Source organism: Taudactylus pleione, unplaced genomic scaffold (assembly GCF_031769625.1).
Source record: "Taudactylus pleione unplaced genomic scaffold, aTauple2 ptg000290l, whole genome shotgun sequence".
Taxonomy (NCBI): domain Eukaryota; kingdom Metazoa; phylum Chordata; class Amphibia; order Anura; family Myobatrachidae; genus Taudactylus; species Taudactylus pleione.
The window spans coordinates 9,065,532-9,083,685 of record NW_028284692.1 but is presented as its reverse complement, the minus strand read 5'-3'; the positions used below and the strand labels follow the sequence as shown (position 1 = coordinate 9,083,685).

At 44.0% G+C, this 18,154-nt stretch overlaps 1 protein-coding gene across 1 annotated transcript in view; it reads left to right on the top strand.

Moving 5' to 3' along the window:
- FAM20A (FAM20A golgi associated secretory pathway pseudokinase) overlaps positions 1–11,426 on the top strand; it is a 59,982-nt gene extending 48,556 nt beyond the window's left edge. Inside the window, 5 exon segments of the mRNA XM_088482662.1 lie at positions 1,619–1,728; positions 9,166–9,247; positions 9,640–9,699; positions 10,680–10,903; positions 10,906–11,426. Of these exon segments, the coding sequence (XP_088338788.1) occupies positions 1,619–1,728; positions 9,166–9,247; positions 9,640–9,699; positions 10,680–10,903; positions 10,906–10,937 (508 nt within the window). The 3' untranslated portion in view covers positions 10,938–11,426.
- Positions 11,427–18,154: the final 6,728 nt, after the last annotated feature.

Sequence of the window (18,154 nt, the reverse complement as noted above, 5' to 3'; positions counted from 1 at the left end):
GTAATCCCAGACCATCTGTAGCAAATGTAAACTATGCATTACCATTATACCCAGTGCTGGATTGCCATATCATATATTCACACTCCAGATGCAGTCTGGCCACAGAAGGCTAGTATTGTGCAATGCCATATCCAATGATTCTACTTCTGTGGAGCCTGGTAATCCCAGACCATCTGTAGCAAATGTAAACTATGCATTACCATTATACCCAGTGCTGGATTGCCATATCATATATTCACACTCCAGATGCAGTCTGGCCACAGAAGGCTAGTATTGTGCAATGCCATATCCAATGATTCTACTTCTGTGGAGCCTGGTAATCCCAGACCATCTGTAGCAAATGTAAACTATGCATTACCATTATACCCAGTGCTGGATTGCCATATCATATATTCACACTCCAGATGCAGTCTAGCCACAGAAGGCTAATATTGTGCAATACCATATCCAGTGATTCTACTTCTGTGGAGCCTGGTAATCCCAGACCATCTGTAGCAAATGTAAACTATGCATTGCCATTATACCCAGTGCTGGATTGCAATATCATATATTCACTATCCAAATGCAGTCTAACCACAGAAGGCTAATATTGTGCAATGCCATATCCAATGATTCTACTTCTGTGGAGCCTGGTAATCCCAGACCATCTGTAGCAAATGTAAACTATACATTACCATTATACCTAGTGCTGGACTGCCATATCATGCCTCGTATTCTCTGTTACTACAGTATATACTGTTCTCTAATACAAAAATTGAGTGGTACAGGGAATGAATGATTACAGTACAAACAAATCACCACTACATTTAACTTTGTATTGGGGTTAGTTTCCCAGCTGCCTCCCCTGTCTAGTGGTGAAAGGGTTTCCCAACTTGTTGTTTTTCAAAATACAGGAAAAAATAATCTCAGTGGCCAATTTTCCACTGACATTTACACAAAACATCTGGATTTTAAGATGCAGGAACCCGAGGGTGGGGAAATCGCATCCATGGAGCCGCAGAATCGCTGACTTTTCATTGTTTGATAATAATTTATTTAACCCAATTATCTCTTCTGAAAGTTCACTGCAGTATATTATGCTGCAAAGCATGGCGCCATCATGTGGGGAAACAGGGATATAACTGCATGTCAGCACTGAAAGCAGATTCCTGCATTGGGGAGCCACTTTTAGATATTTTCTGCATTTTATTGGAAAATTGTGATGACATTTCTACAGTGAAATATGCAAAGGCACCGTGGATGTGTGCTCTACTCCACTGTGAATTGGAATTTTCATGTCATTTTCTTCATGAGTAGCAAATGCAGCCCGTATGGGAATAATAAGCCTCTAACATTTTAAAACATCCGACTGTTCCTCTTCTGGTTAAAAGTTTGTTACAATACACGCAGCAGCCTCACATCAAGTTAATGGCAATAAACAGCAACTCACTCACCCCAAATCCATCTCAGCAGTTCTCTGTCATCACAGTTTATTACACTACACCTCTGTTCCCAGAAAGAAAAGGTATGAATGAAAGAGAAAAATGCTGAGGTTCTATATCTGACTGTTATAGCCTGTATATATTCCTGCCTCTTCTGAGTACCTTAGGATCTAAAAGTTAATTATTCTTGTTTTTAGGTGGGAAATAAATCCATCTTACTGCGACTCTGTAAAACTGTTGCATCCCTACAGCAACACACAGAGGCTTCTCAACATGATGGACCTGGCCATATTTGACTTCTTAATAGGTAACACATTGTCTGTAGTGACCAGAGAGTTAAATAAAAGAGAAACAGGCTTACCAGAACAGAGATATTGGAGATAATGCGGTGATTGTTGAGAATATGTTTCTTGCACACAACAGCTTTCCTAAATAGTTCAGGTGGAGGACACTGTAGTCAGTCTCTTTTAGGGTGATTAAATTAAACGTGATGGGCAAATGTGCCTTCTTGGAGTGACATATCCTGATAAGCATCACTGCTACGTTACCCTCGCACCCCATAGAGGTACGCAGGCAAAATAGCAATGTTGGGGGTACTGCAATGTTTAGCTGTGCACATATCTGCTATATATGTTATACGGTGGATATGTGCACAACTGAACATTGCAGTGATGTTCGGCAACACATCTGCTGAATTGAATTGGCCCTTTTGTCTAAAATGGCTGTTAACATAAAACAATAGGAAAACTCAGATTAACAAAAAAATTGGATCCTTTTTTTTGCATCCCTTGGGAACACTGGAACATTGGAACTCTAAATAATTCAGGTATTTTATGCTCCTCCCTTTTATACTCTGTCATTCTTCAAACCAAGTTCCACAGGACAGAGCAGAACAAAACAAATAGAACATTTGTAAACTTTTAACAGGAGAACAAGAACTGGATATGTAGTGTCCCCCAAAGGATTCACATGAGAGAATTTAAGAAAAAAACTCCATTATCTCCATCATCCATTTGAGGAAACCGGACCTCTGGCACGTCCCCAAGCAACCTCTTTGGGTGGGTACACTCACAGAGCTGCATTGCAGGTGTTCTTCCCACAACTATATTGAACTTGAAAAATGTTGTGAAAGTGCGCACTGTATCAAGTACCTTACCTGGCACAGCTGGTCGGCCGAAGCTCTGTGTGCGTTGCCTACGAGGTGCACACCAACCTGGCAGTATGTGCCTTCACATTGTATGGAGGTCTAGAGGACATTCAGTTTTTCTCAACTTTTTGACAAAGATCTTCAATGCCTTAGCTGCATCCAGTAAGTGAAGAGATCTATATTGCTCCATAGATGAATTATGACCTAGTGCAGAAATCACAGTATCTTGATTTCAGTGAAACTTAGAAACCATCTTAGGCAGAAAAGATGGTTTGTCCTCAGAGCTGCCCTATACTCATTATAAATCATAGAGGGATATTTGCAAGACAAAGGCCCCAGCTCTTACACCATTTTGGGCCTTTGGAAATGACAAAGAGGTTTTCTAAGTAGAAACTTCCACTCCACTGTGTCAATTAGTTCACTGGGGGATTGTAATGCCACCAATAATTCTGTGCTGAAATGGCCAATCTGGCTCTGTGCGTGGTCTCTGCCACACTGCCAAAGAACCTCTATTTCTTAAGGATCATGGTTTCACCTGCCACACCTAAAAGCCAGTCCTGCTAAACTCTGATCATGAAAAAAGGCCTGAGTTAACATGTCCTGGCTTAAAAGAAGTTATAATAATGGACTTACTGACATTATGAGAATGTTCCTGTATCATCACCATCTTGGCCAGTCTGGTGCTATTAACAGCACTTGGACCCCTTCCTGTTTTAATGTTTCTAGGCATCACCACCAGTGGGAAGAGGTAAATCATTTGAAACTTCTCTGGTCATAGCATCGACAAGTATTGCTTGCGGTCTTCTGACCCTTGCGCTGAAACACTCCACCTTTTGGTTGCACCAGCATGCCATCTTGTCGACATTTGGCTGACCAAATCTCTCCACAAGCTGTTAGAAGCTGTTGAAGTTGTGGAACCACTCTCCATGGTACAGGATGTGCCTGCTGAGGTAATCTGCTTGCCAGTTTACCACCCATGCAATGAACATGACCGATATTGTAGGTAGAGTTTCTTATGCAGTTTATGACTGACTGAATTGATTCTTATGGGTTTTCCTTGTACTTGCAACAAAAGAGGACCCTAAACCAGAGCATTTATAATTGCTTTTATTTTTAGAACATTTATTGGAAGTTTGACTTCTGTCTGTTCAACCCTGAAACAGTAGTATAGCCCTAGCCCTGGATCTTGCACCTGTGGTCACAAATTATCAAATTCCATTGTGCAAAGGGACAGCTTGTCCCTTCCTGTGGCGGTTGGTACATTCCACCGGTATGATCGCATCTTGCAATGCGATCATGGGTGGAAATATCATGCCCAGATCACATTGCAAATGTTCATTAATAAATGGGTCCCTTTGTGAAATTAGAAGTAGACTTTTAGTCTATGCTGCTTCTACCGGGCCAAGAGTGCCCGCAGCTAGCCTCCCATCTCACATGGAGCAAATAGGCTTCTCTGACTTACTGTCCACTTGTCAATTTAGCATGAAACTTAACACAAGTATTAAAAACTCACAGATAAAGCCACACTAGTCTTAAACCTTCTATTATCCAACATGACAGGAATAAAGGAGGAGGGAGAAATACAGAGCACACAATAAGAAAAAGTGTACTGGGTAAAACAAATAAAATCAGCAGAAATTGTGCAGAAAATAACACACAATCCCAATGCAATCCCAACCTGCAGCTTTGGACAAAGATGTAAGAAGGACCTGCTGACACAGAGTCTGTTTTACACTGATTTTTAGTACACTGTTAAAATGAGTCTGGGGACAGGCCCACCGGCCCACCGCCCAGTACATCAGCACTGCAGCAACCGCTGTCAGAGACTGTCCCCTCGGGTTGAGATTGTGCCCTGTGTGGGTCAGCTAGCCTCTTGAGCAGAACCTGGGGTTTGCTGCCTAGCAAAGCCCAGGTCTCCAGCAGAACCTGACTCACGGATCTACACTTCACAGGTACCCAGATGGAGGAGACACTTGCAGTACCCCTGCCCAGTCAGACAGAGAAGGGTACCTCCAGAGAGACATCCTACGTCGAAAGCAGGGTTGCTGGAGTTCCTTGCAGGATGTGGAAGAGGGAGGAGCATAAAATATTAAAAATTATTTAAAGTCCCTTTGTCCTAAAGGATGCTCTAAACCTCATGGTCCAGTGTCTCCATGGATTGATGGAACCGCAGTTATTTAGTCACCACAAGGTGAACCAGTTTCACTTAGATAAGTGGGAGCTGAACAAAAAAAAAATCACAAAACAGACTTCAAATAAATGAAGTGATTGTTTAAATGGTAAAATGCACGTACACTACAATGTATTAAGGAGGTGATTAAGGCTCGGACGGATTTGCTATGGTAGCAGCTGCGATCGCACAAATATGGTAATGCAGCAGGTGGCGTCTTGCCTCCTACATGCATTACTGATCCAAGCTGTGTCCGTGGACGCAGCATCGGACCATCTGATGTGCGTGATCTGCGTGATCCTCTGCCGGCTGAAAGACCATGGGGTCACTCAAGCCGGAGATCGCAGTTGCTCAAAAGAGGCCAGGAAATCTCCATCAGCCGACAGAGATACTGGCCTCATCCCTCTCCCCCCAACTGCAGCCACACGTCTGACAGTTTGCTGCCGCTCTGCACATGCGGCTACAATCCGGTTAGCATACATCTCTGAATCAGACCCTAAATCTTTGAACCATTCTAAGTCCTTGCAGGCTGCCTCCCACATACCAAAAACAATATGTACCAATGAATCAGTAGCATGTACCCTTTCCTTTGTCTAGAAATATGTGGTTTAGCACTCTCCTTTCATGATTCAGAGACCACTCAAGGCCTGTTAAGATATTGAAGCTTTTATTTATTTATTTATTCATAGCTTTTATACCACTAGTGCTTTTGTCCTTTATCGTTTCACAATATTATTTCACTTACACACAATTTATTTTTAAAATACTGTATATCCCTTTTATTACATTGCAAGGTTTGGTGGAGAAACTAGTACAGCTGACAGATATCTCTAGGAGGTAGTTTAATTACATTGATTACGTTATACGTTTGATAACTGTCCAGGTGCAGTGACAAATGCAGGATTTTGAAAGGGGGGTTTCCTAATCCAATGAAAAAACTAACTAGAAATAAATTTACAATATATATGTATACATATATAATTTCCAATGATTAGGCACTCTGGATAAGAAAAATATTAAAGGGTGCCTTCCTAAACAAAATGTAGAAGAAGATTTTTCCTATAGTAGTGCATGGCAGCACCACAGCAATAAGAAAAAAGAGAGGCGGTACTCCCTAATTTAAAGTTCAAAAAAGTGTTTAAATAAACAATGGCATGGGTACAGATAATATAGATAAACACAGCGGGTAAAATAAGCATTGAACACAGCAACATTTTTCTCAGTAAATATATTTAAAATGGGGCTATTGTAATTAAAATTTCACCAAATGTCAGCAACAGCCCATGCAATCCACATATGCAAAGAAATCACACCATAGATGTCCATAAATTCAGTTGTGCGTAATAATTTCAAATGACCGTCACGTGACCGTTTCCTTAAGAGGGCAGGAACTTGACAGTTACAATATCTGTATCGCAACATTGTCTCCTTCACACTATGAGGGGTATTCAATATGAAAGGTTAACTTCCCTGGCAAAGTTAACGTTTCATATCGGAGTTTTTTTCTGCGTAAAGGTATGGTGCACGCTCCCGCTTATCCCCGTATTCAAAATAAAATTAACAAAAGCGGGAAACTCCGAAGTTGGATTTGCGTAAAGTTACGAATTTTTCCTTAAAATAATTGTAAGACCCCCTAAAGTTGTAAAAACATAGGGGAACACTATGGGTACCCCCGTTTTAGCCTTTAATTGAAAGTCGGGGAATTAAATAGCCGCAGCAGGTGTTTTTTTTCCGACATTGAAGAAGTGATGCAGAAGAGCACTTAGGTTATTTTTTTTCATTTTTTTAAGTGGTCCCATCAAATTCGGGGTACATGAAAATGGGTACTAGCATATTTTTAAGTCCCTAAAGTCAGTTTTTAAAAATTCTGCATTTGTGCACCTGCCGCTATAATTCTATTCTAGAAAACATCTGCCGCATACTTGCAGAATAGCCCTGAACTTATTTCCCTATTGTTTAACAATTTTTTCCGTTTTATTTTTTTGCACCCCAATTTTTAAATACATTTTTTGGGGTGTCCCTATTTTTTTTTTTTTACTTTTTTTGACACAGTTCTTTTTTAAATGTCAATCTCAGGGGTGCAGGCTATTTTTTTTAAGCCTGCACCCCTAAACCCCAATTCTGCACTTTTTTTCGACACCTATTCAATGGTGAAAAGTTATCACCGTTTTTTATCAAAGACTTTTCAAAACTGCGATAAGTCTTTGAAATTGAATACGGTGCAAAACTAAAACAAGTGATATTAACACAAAACCGTTAAAAAGTGCGATATTAACGCAAAAAACTATGTTATCGCACCCATATTGAATACCCCTATATATCTCCCGCAATGATAACGAGATAATGAGAGCCTGCCGTGTGAGGTGAGACCACACAAGAAACATCCATCCCCCTGAACCAATACAGGGAAGGGGCTCCATGACTTTGTAACTGCAAAACAGCTGGGTAAATATACCGAGACTGAACAATTACATTACCACTATCTTTGGAAATAGCTGCATCAGACTACTTTCGGCTGGCTGCAGATAGTGTTAGTTGGAGATTTCAATCACCACTGGAGTAGACACTTTAACAGTTGAAATTTGCATGGAGGTTACATTATACCTTTTATTTGGGAGTTTTAACCACTGATGGGACTAGAGACTAGGGGGTAAATTTACTAAAGTGAGAGTTTTTAGAAGTGAGTTTTAAAAGTGATGTTACCTATAGCAACCAATCAGATTCTAGCTATTATCTTCTAGAAGGTGCTAGTTAAATGTTAAGTAGAATCTAATTGGTTGCTATGGGCAACATCACTTTTAAAACTCACTTCTAAAAACTATCACTTTAGTAAATTTACCCCTAGTACTCTCTTATAACCCTTTTACACCGGAGCTAAAACCCGGGTTATTGCAGGTGTAAAAGGGGAGAGGATTGGATTGCCGGGTCGAGTGACCCGGCAATCCAACCTAGGTAACTAGCAGGGTTTAACACGGGCGTAGCCTGTGAAACCCTGCTGTGAGAACATCACACTCCGGATCACGATGACCTGGAGTGCGCTGCAAGCCGGCCGACTGGTCCGGCTTCAGTGGCGCTTGGAGATGACGTCATCTCCAAGCGTCCACTTTCACGCCTGGAAAACCGGATCTATGCAGACCCGACTCCGGTGTGAGCGGCACATGATACTAATGATACTAATGATATATATTGCGTAGGATATGAGAGAACAGATATTCAGTTGCTGATTTGAAAAAATATTTATTTTGTTTTTTAATGTATATATATTTAATGAAATGTATTATTGTATTATATTGATCCTGATGTCTATGTGTGTCTATGTGAGCGCACCCTGGGGTGAACAGCCTCTAAATTCACCTCATATATTACCAAATAAATACAGCCAGCATGATTTATTAAAGACTCCCCTCCCCCCAGTAATGCCCCTTATACAGTGCCCCCAGTAGTGCCTCTTATGCAGTGCCCCCAGTAATGTTCCCCTATGCAGTGCCCATTATACAGGGCCCTCAGTAGTGCACCTTATACAGTGCCCTCAGTAGTGCCGCTTATACAGTGCCCCAGTAGTGGTCCCCCCCTATGCAGTGCTTCCAGTAGTGGTCCTCCCTATGCAGTGCTACCAGTAGTGCCCCTTATACAGTGCCCTTTATATAGTGCCCCCAGTAGTGGTCCCCCCTATGCAGTGCCCATTATATAGTGGTCCCTACTATGCAGTGCCCCCAGTAGGGCCCCTTATACAGTGCCCTTTATATAGTGCCCCCAGTAGTGGTCCCCCCTATGCAATGCCCGTTATATAGTGGTCCCTACTATGCAGTGCCCCCAGTAGTGCCCCTTATACAGTGGTCCGCCCTATGCAGTGCCCTTACATATATAAAACAAGACACAATATACTTACCTGATTCCCCACTCCTGCGCCCGCCAACGTCCGCTCCTCTGTCTTCCCGCTCGGCACTAAGGGATAGACGTCATGACGTCACTGTCCCATCACCCACTGCGGGAGCCAGACGGCGGAGCTCATGAGTGAGCTCCAGCCCGGCTCCCTCCGTGGATGCAGCAGCCAATGAGTCTCTGACTCTCATTGGCTGCTAAATAAAAAACACACTGCTGCCAGCGGTGTGTTTGTTACTGTGTAGTGCGAACCGCACTCACTGCAGTCCGCAGTACACTTACTGAAACGGATGGCACTACGGCACTGATCGGAGGGCAGGGGGGGTTTCTAGGTTACATTTTCCCAAAAAGATTTCAGAAAGCGGCATCCTTCTGTATACTGTTATTATATGAAAATAGATACTAGCATTTCCACTTTAGCATGTTCTATTTCTGACTGACCTAGGATGAGATGTGGAACCTCCATGTAAAAGGCTAGTTAGTGTTTGCTCACAAAGTTTGAGTGCAGGAAGTTATAAACCCCTTTTCATTCATTCACTCTCCAGGAAACATGGACCGGCACCATTATGAAATATTCACCAAGTTTGGTGACGATGGTTTTCTTCTGCACCTGGACAATGCAAGAGGGTAAATTCTCCTTTTCATGTAATACTCAATTTATATTAATCTCTGTATAAACAGTCAGTTCTGATATCCTCATTTCAGTTCTTTAGAAAATTGTGTATGTAAAGGTATAATTCACAATTTACTGTAAATTATAAGATATTGGAGTTTTATGACCATATAAATAAACAATGTGCTGTACATTTAAACAGGCCACAGAACGCAGTGACTTTTACAATCCATATTCAGTATAATTACCAGTACATAACCATAAACACATGACACCACTACAAGGGTTCCCCTCTGCGTAAAGGCACCTGACATTGTGTCACTGCTGTCCGCCATTATTTACCACCAGATTAATCTTTTAGTTGTGCTTTTGTTTTTAAATGTTTCCATATTTACATGTGTTATAGGTTTGGGCAACACGCCCATGACGAGCTTTCCATCCTGGCGCCCCTGTACCAGTGCTGTCTGTGAGTATTACACATTTCCTATTATATAACTAACATAGGTTTCCACTATATCACATGGGGTGTAGTCTTACCCACACTGCATGAAAATATATGCACTGCATTGGGTCTCCTTCTTTTATATTCTATCCTTGCTAAAAGGTTTGGTCTAACAAGGGGGCTTAGCTACTACATTACTGGAAACGGGTTGCAGTCAGGAAGCCGATGGTCGAAATGCCAACCGCCGGCTTCCCGACTGTTTGATCCCGGCAGGGTCTAATGACAGGGGTCGAAATCCTGACACCTGTCATTTTACCTACGCTGGGAACGGCCGGCATACCGATCAAAGGTAAGCTGGGCGCGGACAGCCGCGGGGGGGAGGGTTAGGTTAGGGGTTCCCGGGGGGGACTTAGAGTTAGGCACCCCCCCCCCCCCAGGAGAGTTAGGTTTAGGCTAGAGGAAGGGGGGGTTAGGATTATGCACCCCCAGGTGGAGGTTAGGGCTAGGCCCTCCGGGAGACTTAGGTTTAGGCTGCAGGGAAGAGGGGGTTAGGTTTTGGAACTTACAGGGGGGGTTAGGGTTAGGCACTTAGGGGGGCCTAACCCGAACCTCCCCCCAAGTGAGGGTTGGGGGGGGTTAGGTTAGTTAATAGTAAATATACTTACCTGTCGGGATCTTCACTGCCGGTCTTCCGCCGTCGGAATTAGAATATGCGTCCGGCGGTATTCCATACCGATCACCTGAAAACATGCCTGTACCTCTTCTAGTTTAAAGTAATTCACAAACCCTAGATAAGATTTTCATTCCTACTGGGCTCTAGTCACTGATATTCTCCTCCTATAGGATTATAAAGTCTGTCCTAATTCTGTACTAGGCCTTACCTAAAAATGAGACCATGTCCACATCCTCCATAGTAGGGGCAGACTTTACTTACACACTGGCTGATTACTCCATTATGTGCAAGTCACTAGTTGCTGTGACATTTACCTGACTTACTATTGTAGAGTGAGAGAGGACACATGGCAACGTCTAAGCCTCCTCGCCTTGCCGGAGTACCAGCTGAGCGATGTTATGAGAGAGTCTTTAAGTCGCGATCATCTGGAAGCCGTCCTCACTGAGCCTCACTTAGCTGCCCTGGACAGACGTGTGCAGATAGTCCTGCAAGCGGTGACACAGTGTGTACAGAGATATGGAGAGGAAGCTGTGCTAAAGAAGAACCAGCCTATTCCGTCACCAACTGGCAAAGAAAAACGAGGAGCTAAGGGAGAAGTGTGAGGCCTCTAGACTGAACATATGGCCATATTTACTAAGTGCTTTCATATCACCTACAAACACTGTGCCTCCAACTTTACACCCACTTAGTAAACATGGGCCTTAGTATTTCAGGTACGCTGCATCATGTTCCAGTTATGTTTACATAGGAGGACGCCGACATATTGCGGATCAGACCATCTTCTCCTGGTGAATCTATATTATACCTTGTGTGTTCTGGCCCTGGAGATAACCTGTGCTGGAAAGTGACTGTGATGGGAACAATTACCTTTAACCTTCCCCATGTGTTATGGTGTAATAGCACAAAAGACTATCAATATAAATGGTGCTTTTATTAACTTCTTGATACACAAATGTCTTATTCCTGGTAATGTACCATGTGTTACATGTATATGGCAGAAGGGCGATCTGAATTTAGGTTTAGGATAACACACATTTTCTGGACTTTTAATAAATCAAGTGCCAATTTACAAATGAAAGCAGTCTCTCTCATATAAATACTACACTAAAGTACCAGACACAGGCAGGCCAGAGTCTCAAACCCCAACAGGTCTTGAAGGTTTAACTATATATTATAATTACGCCTATGTATGATGAAGGAAATCCTGGAAATATATAAAGGGCTGTGATTGTTCCTTTCTAAAATCTCTTTAGTGTGAGAGAATTACAATCAGTTAATTGGTTATTCTATTTAATATTATAGGCACAGTATAATTAGCTGTAAACTTGTGGCTCATCCTATCTATAATTATTCATCTGTTCTATGCAGGAAAATACACTCTTAACAAAACTCCATCCTACTCTATCCCAGATATAATTGTTGCTCCACCCCAGGCAGCGGCAGTCTTTCTGAAGCTCCAGGTAGAAGGTTAATATCCTCTCCACACTAGCCAGAAAGTTGTTACATCACTCAGCAAAATAGAAAGCGTTATATTTGGTATAAAACTGGAAATCTAAAGACTCATGGGCTCAGGTACAGCTGAGCACGCCAGGCTTAATCACACAATGCGTGCATGTATGAAATGCAGATATTAATTTCTTTGCTGAGTTGTAGGCATCTATGTGTATCTATATGCTTTTTTTATAGCCATCATTATTATCAGTGCACACTTGCATCAGCCCTATCCTTCTTGTAAGAGATCCATGTGGAAACAGGTGTATCTACTGTGTACGCCTTCACTAAGCTTTGCCGACATGTGAATTCCCCATTACAGCTTAGTTACAGGCTTGCATTCACTTTTAGATTTGGGTGCTTGACTACAGAGCATGTGCAGGGTGAAAACAAGCAAGAGAGTTGCCTGCAAAACTGCATCGGTCCATTACTGCCTAAGTTACAAAGCGCAAAAGCCTCATTGGAGGAGCTGTGCAACAAGATCACCACCCAAACACATGTATTTATGGAACATGATGTCAGAGGGTAACAGAAGTCTGCACCAGTCAGTGGAAGGAGTTGGGCAGAGTGGGACTCTCAAAAAAACAATATGAAAATAAAAATCCCAGTCGCTACTGTCACTAGGTAGCCACCCATAAAAAAGGACCACCAACTCCTCAATCATAAATACAACAACAACGGGACCTGGCGCCAATGGCAAGATTCAAACAGAAAGCACATATAAACTCCATACCATTATAGTGTGATTTGCCCAACATAAAATTTATAGCACAATTGATACATAGTCCATCCCAGTTCTGTAGTCTGAGACTATATAAGTATTCTTCTCCAATGGTTGTTCATCCTTTTTCTTCTTTAAATGATGTTCTCATAAAAAGAAGAAAGGAACAATCCATAGTGTGATAAGGTTTAACTTAAAGAACATATACACCTGTGAAGTTTTAAGGGTATAAGTAGGTGATTTATTTCCAATAATGGGCTTGATTCAGACCCACTCGCGAGCGGCTGTCCGCTCGCAAGTGGGTCGATGTTATGGACTGAGCATGCGCACAACGGAGGGAGCTCCGTCGTGCGCATGCGCCAGACGCGACGAGCGAAGGAAAGTCCTTCGCTCGTTGTGTCCGATCAAAGGGGGCGTGCTGTCAATGTTGATTGACAGCACGCCCCCTTTGGTGGGCGTGCCTCCCTGACGGGGGCGTTCCCACGGGAACGCCTCCCGTCAGAAGCCGGCCCACTGACATCACTAGTGATGTCAGTGGGAGTGATTTTGGCTCTGATAGAGCCAAAATCACTCCGGAGCTTGCGGTTGAAAACCTCAACCGCAGGCTCCGGCTCGCAAATTCGATGGTCGCGATGGTCTCGACCATCGCGACCATCACAATGCACGCTCGTATAGCCTGTGGGTGGTGACCCACAGCTATACGAGCGTCCAGGAGGACGCTCCATGAAAATGGAGCCCGGCCCTCATTCAGAGCGTGCGCTCTGCTCAGAGCGTACGGCTCTGAATGAGGGCCAATGTTCCTAGGTGGATGATTCTATTTTGTGCAGCATAGAGAGATGGCTGGTGAGGTGATCAAAGCCGGACGCCGTTCAGGTCAATGTATACCACAGACCTCCTTTTGTAAATGTGATAAAAGGGGAGGGAACCTCCACTAAGGTCTTTTTCAAGGTGTAAGAGTACAGTAGCTGATGGAGTTACATACCCGCGAACCAGATTCAGAATGCCGCCGCCGGAAGTGTCACTACCCGGGATCGTTCCTGAACAATAAAGTTATTGTAAATGTTGTTCTAATAGGACAATAAAGTTTGTTGAGGCTGAAATTGTAATCACGGCACTCTCAGCATTTCTAGGTGCACTTAGGGCCTGATTCCGAATTTACGCTAATGCAATCGCAATTGCAATCTTTTGCTGCGAAGGAGATCGCAATGGCTAATTTATGCACACACATGAAACAGTGTTAAAATGAACTCGACACCCTTTGTTACCTCCCACAAACGCTGACTTCCAGTCACTCACTTTGTGAGTGTAATTGCAAACCAATTGCTGCACGTGCGCAGTACGGCTTTCACGTGTGCGTAATGGCTAAAAATTGGTCAATCTGCATAAATATCGGCATAGTGTTTATCTCTGAGTCAGACCCATAGCCCAATGTTAACAGCTTAAAAAAAAACATCAAAGCATACAACAGTGACGTGTGTAATAAAGAGTCCCAATGCTCCCTCAGCACTGATTAAATGAAACCATAAAATGAGGCAAAGCCAAGTAGTATTTTTGGAGAAAACCATATATTTTATTTAATTAAAGGGGTGGTCCTATGGGGGAAGGACTGTGCCAAGGCATTTTGCAGTGCCCATTCATTGCATCTTTTGAATGAGGTCCTCTTATGGTCAAGTCTTCATCTATACTACTGCTACCACCACGTGGTAGTATCCTAAATAGCAACTGGCCAAGCAAAATGTCCACTGCAAAAAGGTTAATCCCACCTGCGTGTATATTACAGCACAACACGTCTCACAACACGTCTCATTGTATATTTGAGGTATAATCCCAGAAAATACACATTTTGCGAGGCATTCCGGATATTGGCCCCTCTGAAGATGGCGTTAGCTGCTGTAGCGATTGGCTACACCGCACATAATTAGCCGGCGGAGGCATCCTCCGGAACCCTCCCTGGCAATGGCGGCCGTGCATTTGCAGTCAGCGTGACTACGCATGAGCAGTAGCCCCGGCAGCTCTCCAGGCACATCGCAGGGAGTGCGGCCGCCCACAAAACGGCATGCGTTCCTTAAGGAACGCCTCTGTTTGTGAAACTACCCCCCCTCCCCGCCTACTAAACGGGGCGAGCTGTCGTTCAACATCGACAGCCACCATGTTGGTAGCGAGCCCCGGAGCGAGAGAATTTCTCGCTCCGGTGCTTGCGCACGTGCAGTGCGGCCGCTGCGCGTGCGCAGGGCCTAAACATCGACCCGCTTGCGAGCTCTCAGCGCTTGCGAGCGGGTCTGAATGAGGTCCTCTGTGCTCTCGGTCTCCTCTCTCACTTGATGTTACCTGGCTGCAGACTGATCTTGCTGGTTTTATCCACCTTCTGGGTACGAATTCCTGATCTCTTGCCCAGCAGTTTCTGCATCGGCTCCTGCTGAAATAATCAGTGTGTGAATACAGCACAGAATTGGATGGTTCAAGTTCAGGAAACACTTACAAATATCAGAGATATCAGGAAGAAGGGATAGGTAAAGCAGAAAATAATACATAAAGGCGAAGTAGCTAAGTACTGTGAGAGTTATCGTGCGTACACACGTAGCGATTTAAAAGAACGATTTGAACGATATCGATAATATCGTTCAAACCGCTCTTTTAAATTGTCCCTACCAACTTACCATCGACCAGCGATGCGTGGCCATGTATGGACGATAGTGATATCGCCCATCGGCCGTGCATCATTTGGTGCTGCCCTCTGAGCATTTTTCTGCTAGCCTCATCTGGCCAGCAGGGTGTCTAGAATGGCATCCTGCAGCCAGAATCTATGCAGCAGTGCTGTCTGGAGCGTCCTTAGGATGCGTCAGACGGTTGCACTGCTGCCCTTACAGCTCCCCGGAGCATCCTCAGGATGCTCCGGGCATTGCTGTAATCCCTGGCGATTGTGGTCCCGCCCCCACATGACATCACATGGAGGGGGTGTGGCCTGCACTGGGCCCTCAAATAATGTTATATATATTAAAATGGCCCTCGGACGAAAAAAGTTTACCCACCCCTGGTCTACGGTATAGTAGGTGGTGTGCTGGATGATCGATATCAATCTTCCAGCACACCAGAGAGGGTGCGTAACAATCAGTCAGCGATTTCGTATCGCTGGCTGATCGTTACGTGTGTATGTACCATTAGAGGTGTAGAATGATCAGCTGAGGCTGAGAAAGAGACAACTCACCTGTTTCCTGTCCTCTTTCAGGTCCTGGGCCCCTCTGTACAAGGAGGTTGTCTTCTCCTGCAGGATGGGATGATTCTTGGGGGCATATTCAATTAGGTGCGAGAAACCAGTTTCTGCGGAAAAGTATCGCCGGTGACATCATTTTGCCAGTCAAAAACTTATCCCCGTATTCAATTCCAAATACTTTTCGCTGGTGCAGAAAGTCAATGCATTGGAATAGGCGAAAAAGATTTGCCTATGAAAGCTGTCGAAAAAAAGTGCAGCATTGGGGTTTTGGGGTGCAAACTTGCGGGAACCACACTGCACCCTTGGGACAGCCCCCCAAAGGTAAACTGTGTCAAAAAAAAGTTTGAAAAATACTTAAGAACACCCCAAAAAATTACTTTGAAGAAGTTGGGGGACAAACTTAAAAACTATCAAAATAGACTCCAGGGGGTCCCCAAGTTTTCAGGTGCTTGCGGGAGGTGGATTTTTTACGTTTTTAAAAACTTCACTTTAGCAACTTTAAAATATGTTAGCATCCATTTTCATGTACCCTAAATTTGCTGGGACTACTTATTTTCTGCAAAAAAACCCTGCTAAATACTATTCTTCACCACTTTTACAAAGATGCTAATTAGCAGCTATTGAGAGCATTTAAGTACCCCAAATACCTTCAGCAGGCCTATTCGGGGGTATCTATAGTGATCCCCAATGTTAGTTCAACTTTTGGGGGGTGTCAGGCTGATTTCCCCAAATCTGACAGGACTTTTCGCCAGGTCCGAGTTCGCTGGGTCCTGTTTTCTCCGACTGCTAATTGAATATGGGGTAAGTGAGGACGAGCGCGATACTTTTCCGCCTGGAAAAACAGCGATGTCGGCGAAAAAGTCCGGCATGCGAAAAATATGGGACTTTTCGCACCAAATTGAATATGCCCCTTGGTGTCATTAACTGGAAGGAGAGGTAAGTACTTTTTACATCACATCTTTAATTGGGCAGCATGCTCAGGGTATACATACTGACCCTTATGCTATTATTATTGTAAGCCTTCATATGAGAAATTAATCCCTGAATATGTGTATTTATTGGCAGGGTAGGATATAATAACATTTAAGTCACATTTGTCAGGAGCCGCGCAGTCAGATGTCAGGTATGGCGGCGGGTGGCCGCATTGTCTATGCTCGCCAGGGGTTGAGGACTCCAGTGTTCCCATTGTGAGGTTCCCTTGGCTGCCGTCATGGGCGCTGCCATATGTCAGCTGACTGGACTTTCCACCAAGGGAATTCCTGCTGTCAGTCAGCTGACTTCGTCTGCATATAGCAAGCTACCTTAGGGTATAAAGCAGGACTCTGGGAACAACTTCTCTACTTCTCAAGGGCGTTTCAAGAGTGGAAAGGGATGTGTGCAGTCTCCATCATGGGTCCCTCCTCTCAGTCCGGCGGCTGGCATCGCACTGAGCGCAGTGCTGCACTTATAGACTCTGTGCACTAGAGTGTGCCCAGAGTCTATAGCGCATGTGCAGGTCATTGGGAAAATGGCCGCATCGGCCATTTTCCCTGTACTGCGCATGCACAAAATGACGGAAAAATGGCAGCAGCAGCCATTTTCCAGACATTTTTATAGCGCAGATACCGACGTGGGACTACGGAGAGGTAAGTATAATATGGGTGCAAGGTGTGCGGTGCAGGCTCCCCCACCGCACACCCTGCACCCATTATGAAAATGCCCTTGCTACTTCTAGTTGTGTTGCACCAGACCGCTGTTCCAGGCTCCAACGTGGCAATATCTCCAGTGTGCTCTTCAGTGTTCACTGCAGATATTCTCCAGTGATACTCTACATCGGTCCTTACCGATATTCCCTGGTGATACGCTCCAGTGACATTCAACATCGGTCCTTACCAATATTCTCCAGTGATACTCTCCAGTGATACTTACATCGGTCCTTACCGATATTATCCAGTGACATTCAACATCGGTCTTTACAGATATTCTCCAGTGATACTCTCCAGTGGTCCTTAGTGATATTCTCCAGTGACTTTCAACATCGGTCTTTACCGATATTCTTCAGTGATACTCTCCAGTGATACGCACATCGGTCCTTACCGATATTCTCCAGTGACATTCAACATCGGTCTTTACAGATATTCTCCGGTGATATTCTCCAGTGACTTTCAACATCGGTCTTTACCGATATTCTCCAGTGATACACTCCAGTGACATGCATCATCAGTCCTTACCAATATTCTCCAGTGACACTCTCCAGTGATATTCAGCATCGGTCCACACCAATATTCTTCAGTTACACTCCAGTGACACGCAGCATCGGTTCCTACAGATATCCTCTACTGATTTTCAACATCAGTCTCCTACCTTCCTCTGCCCTACTCCTTGCTATCTGCCGGGTACCTAG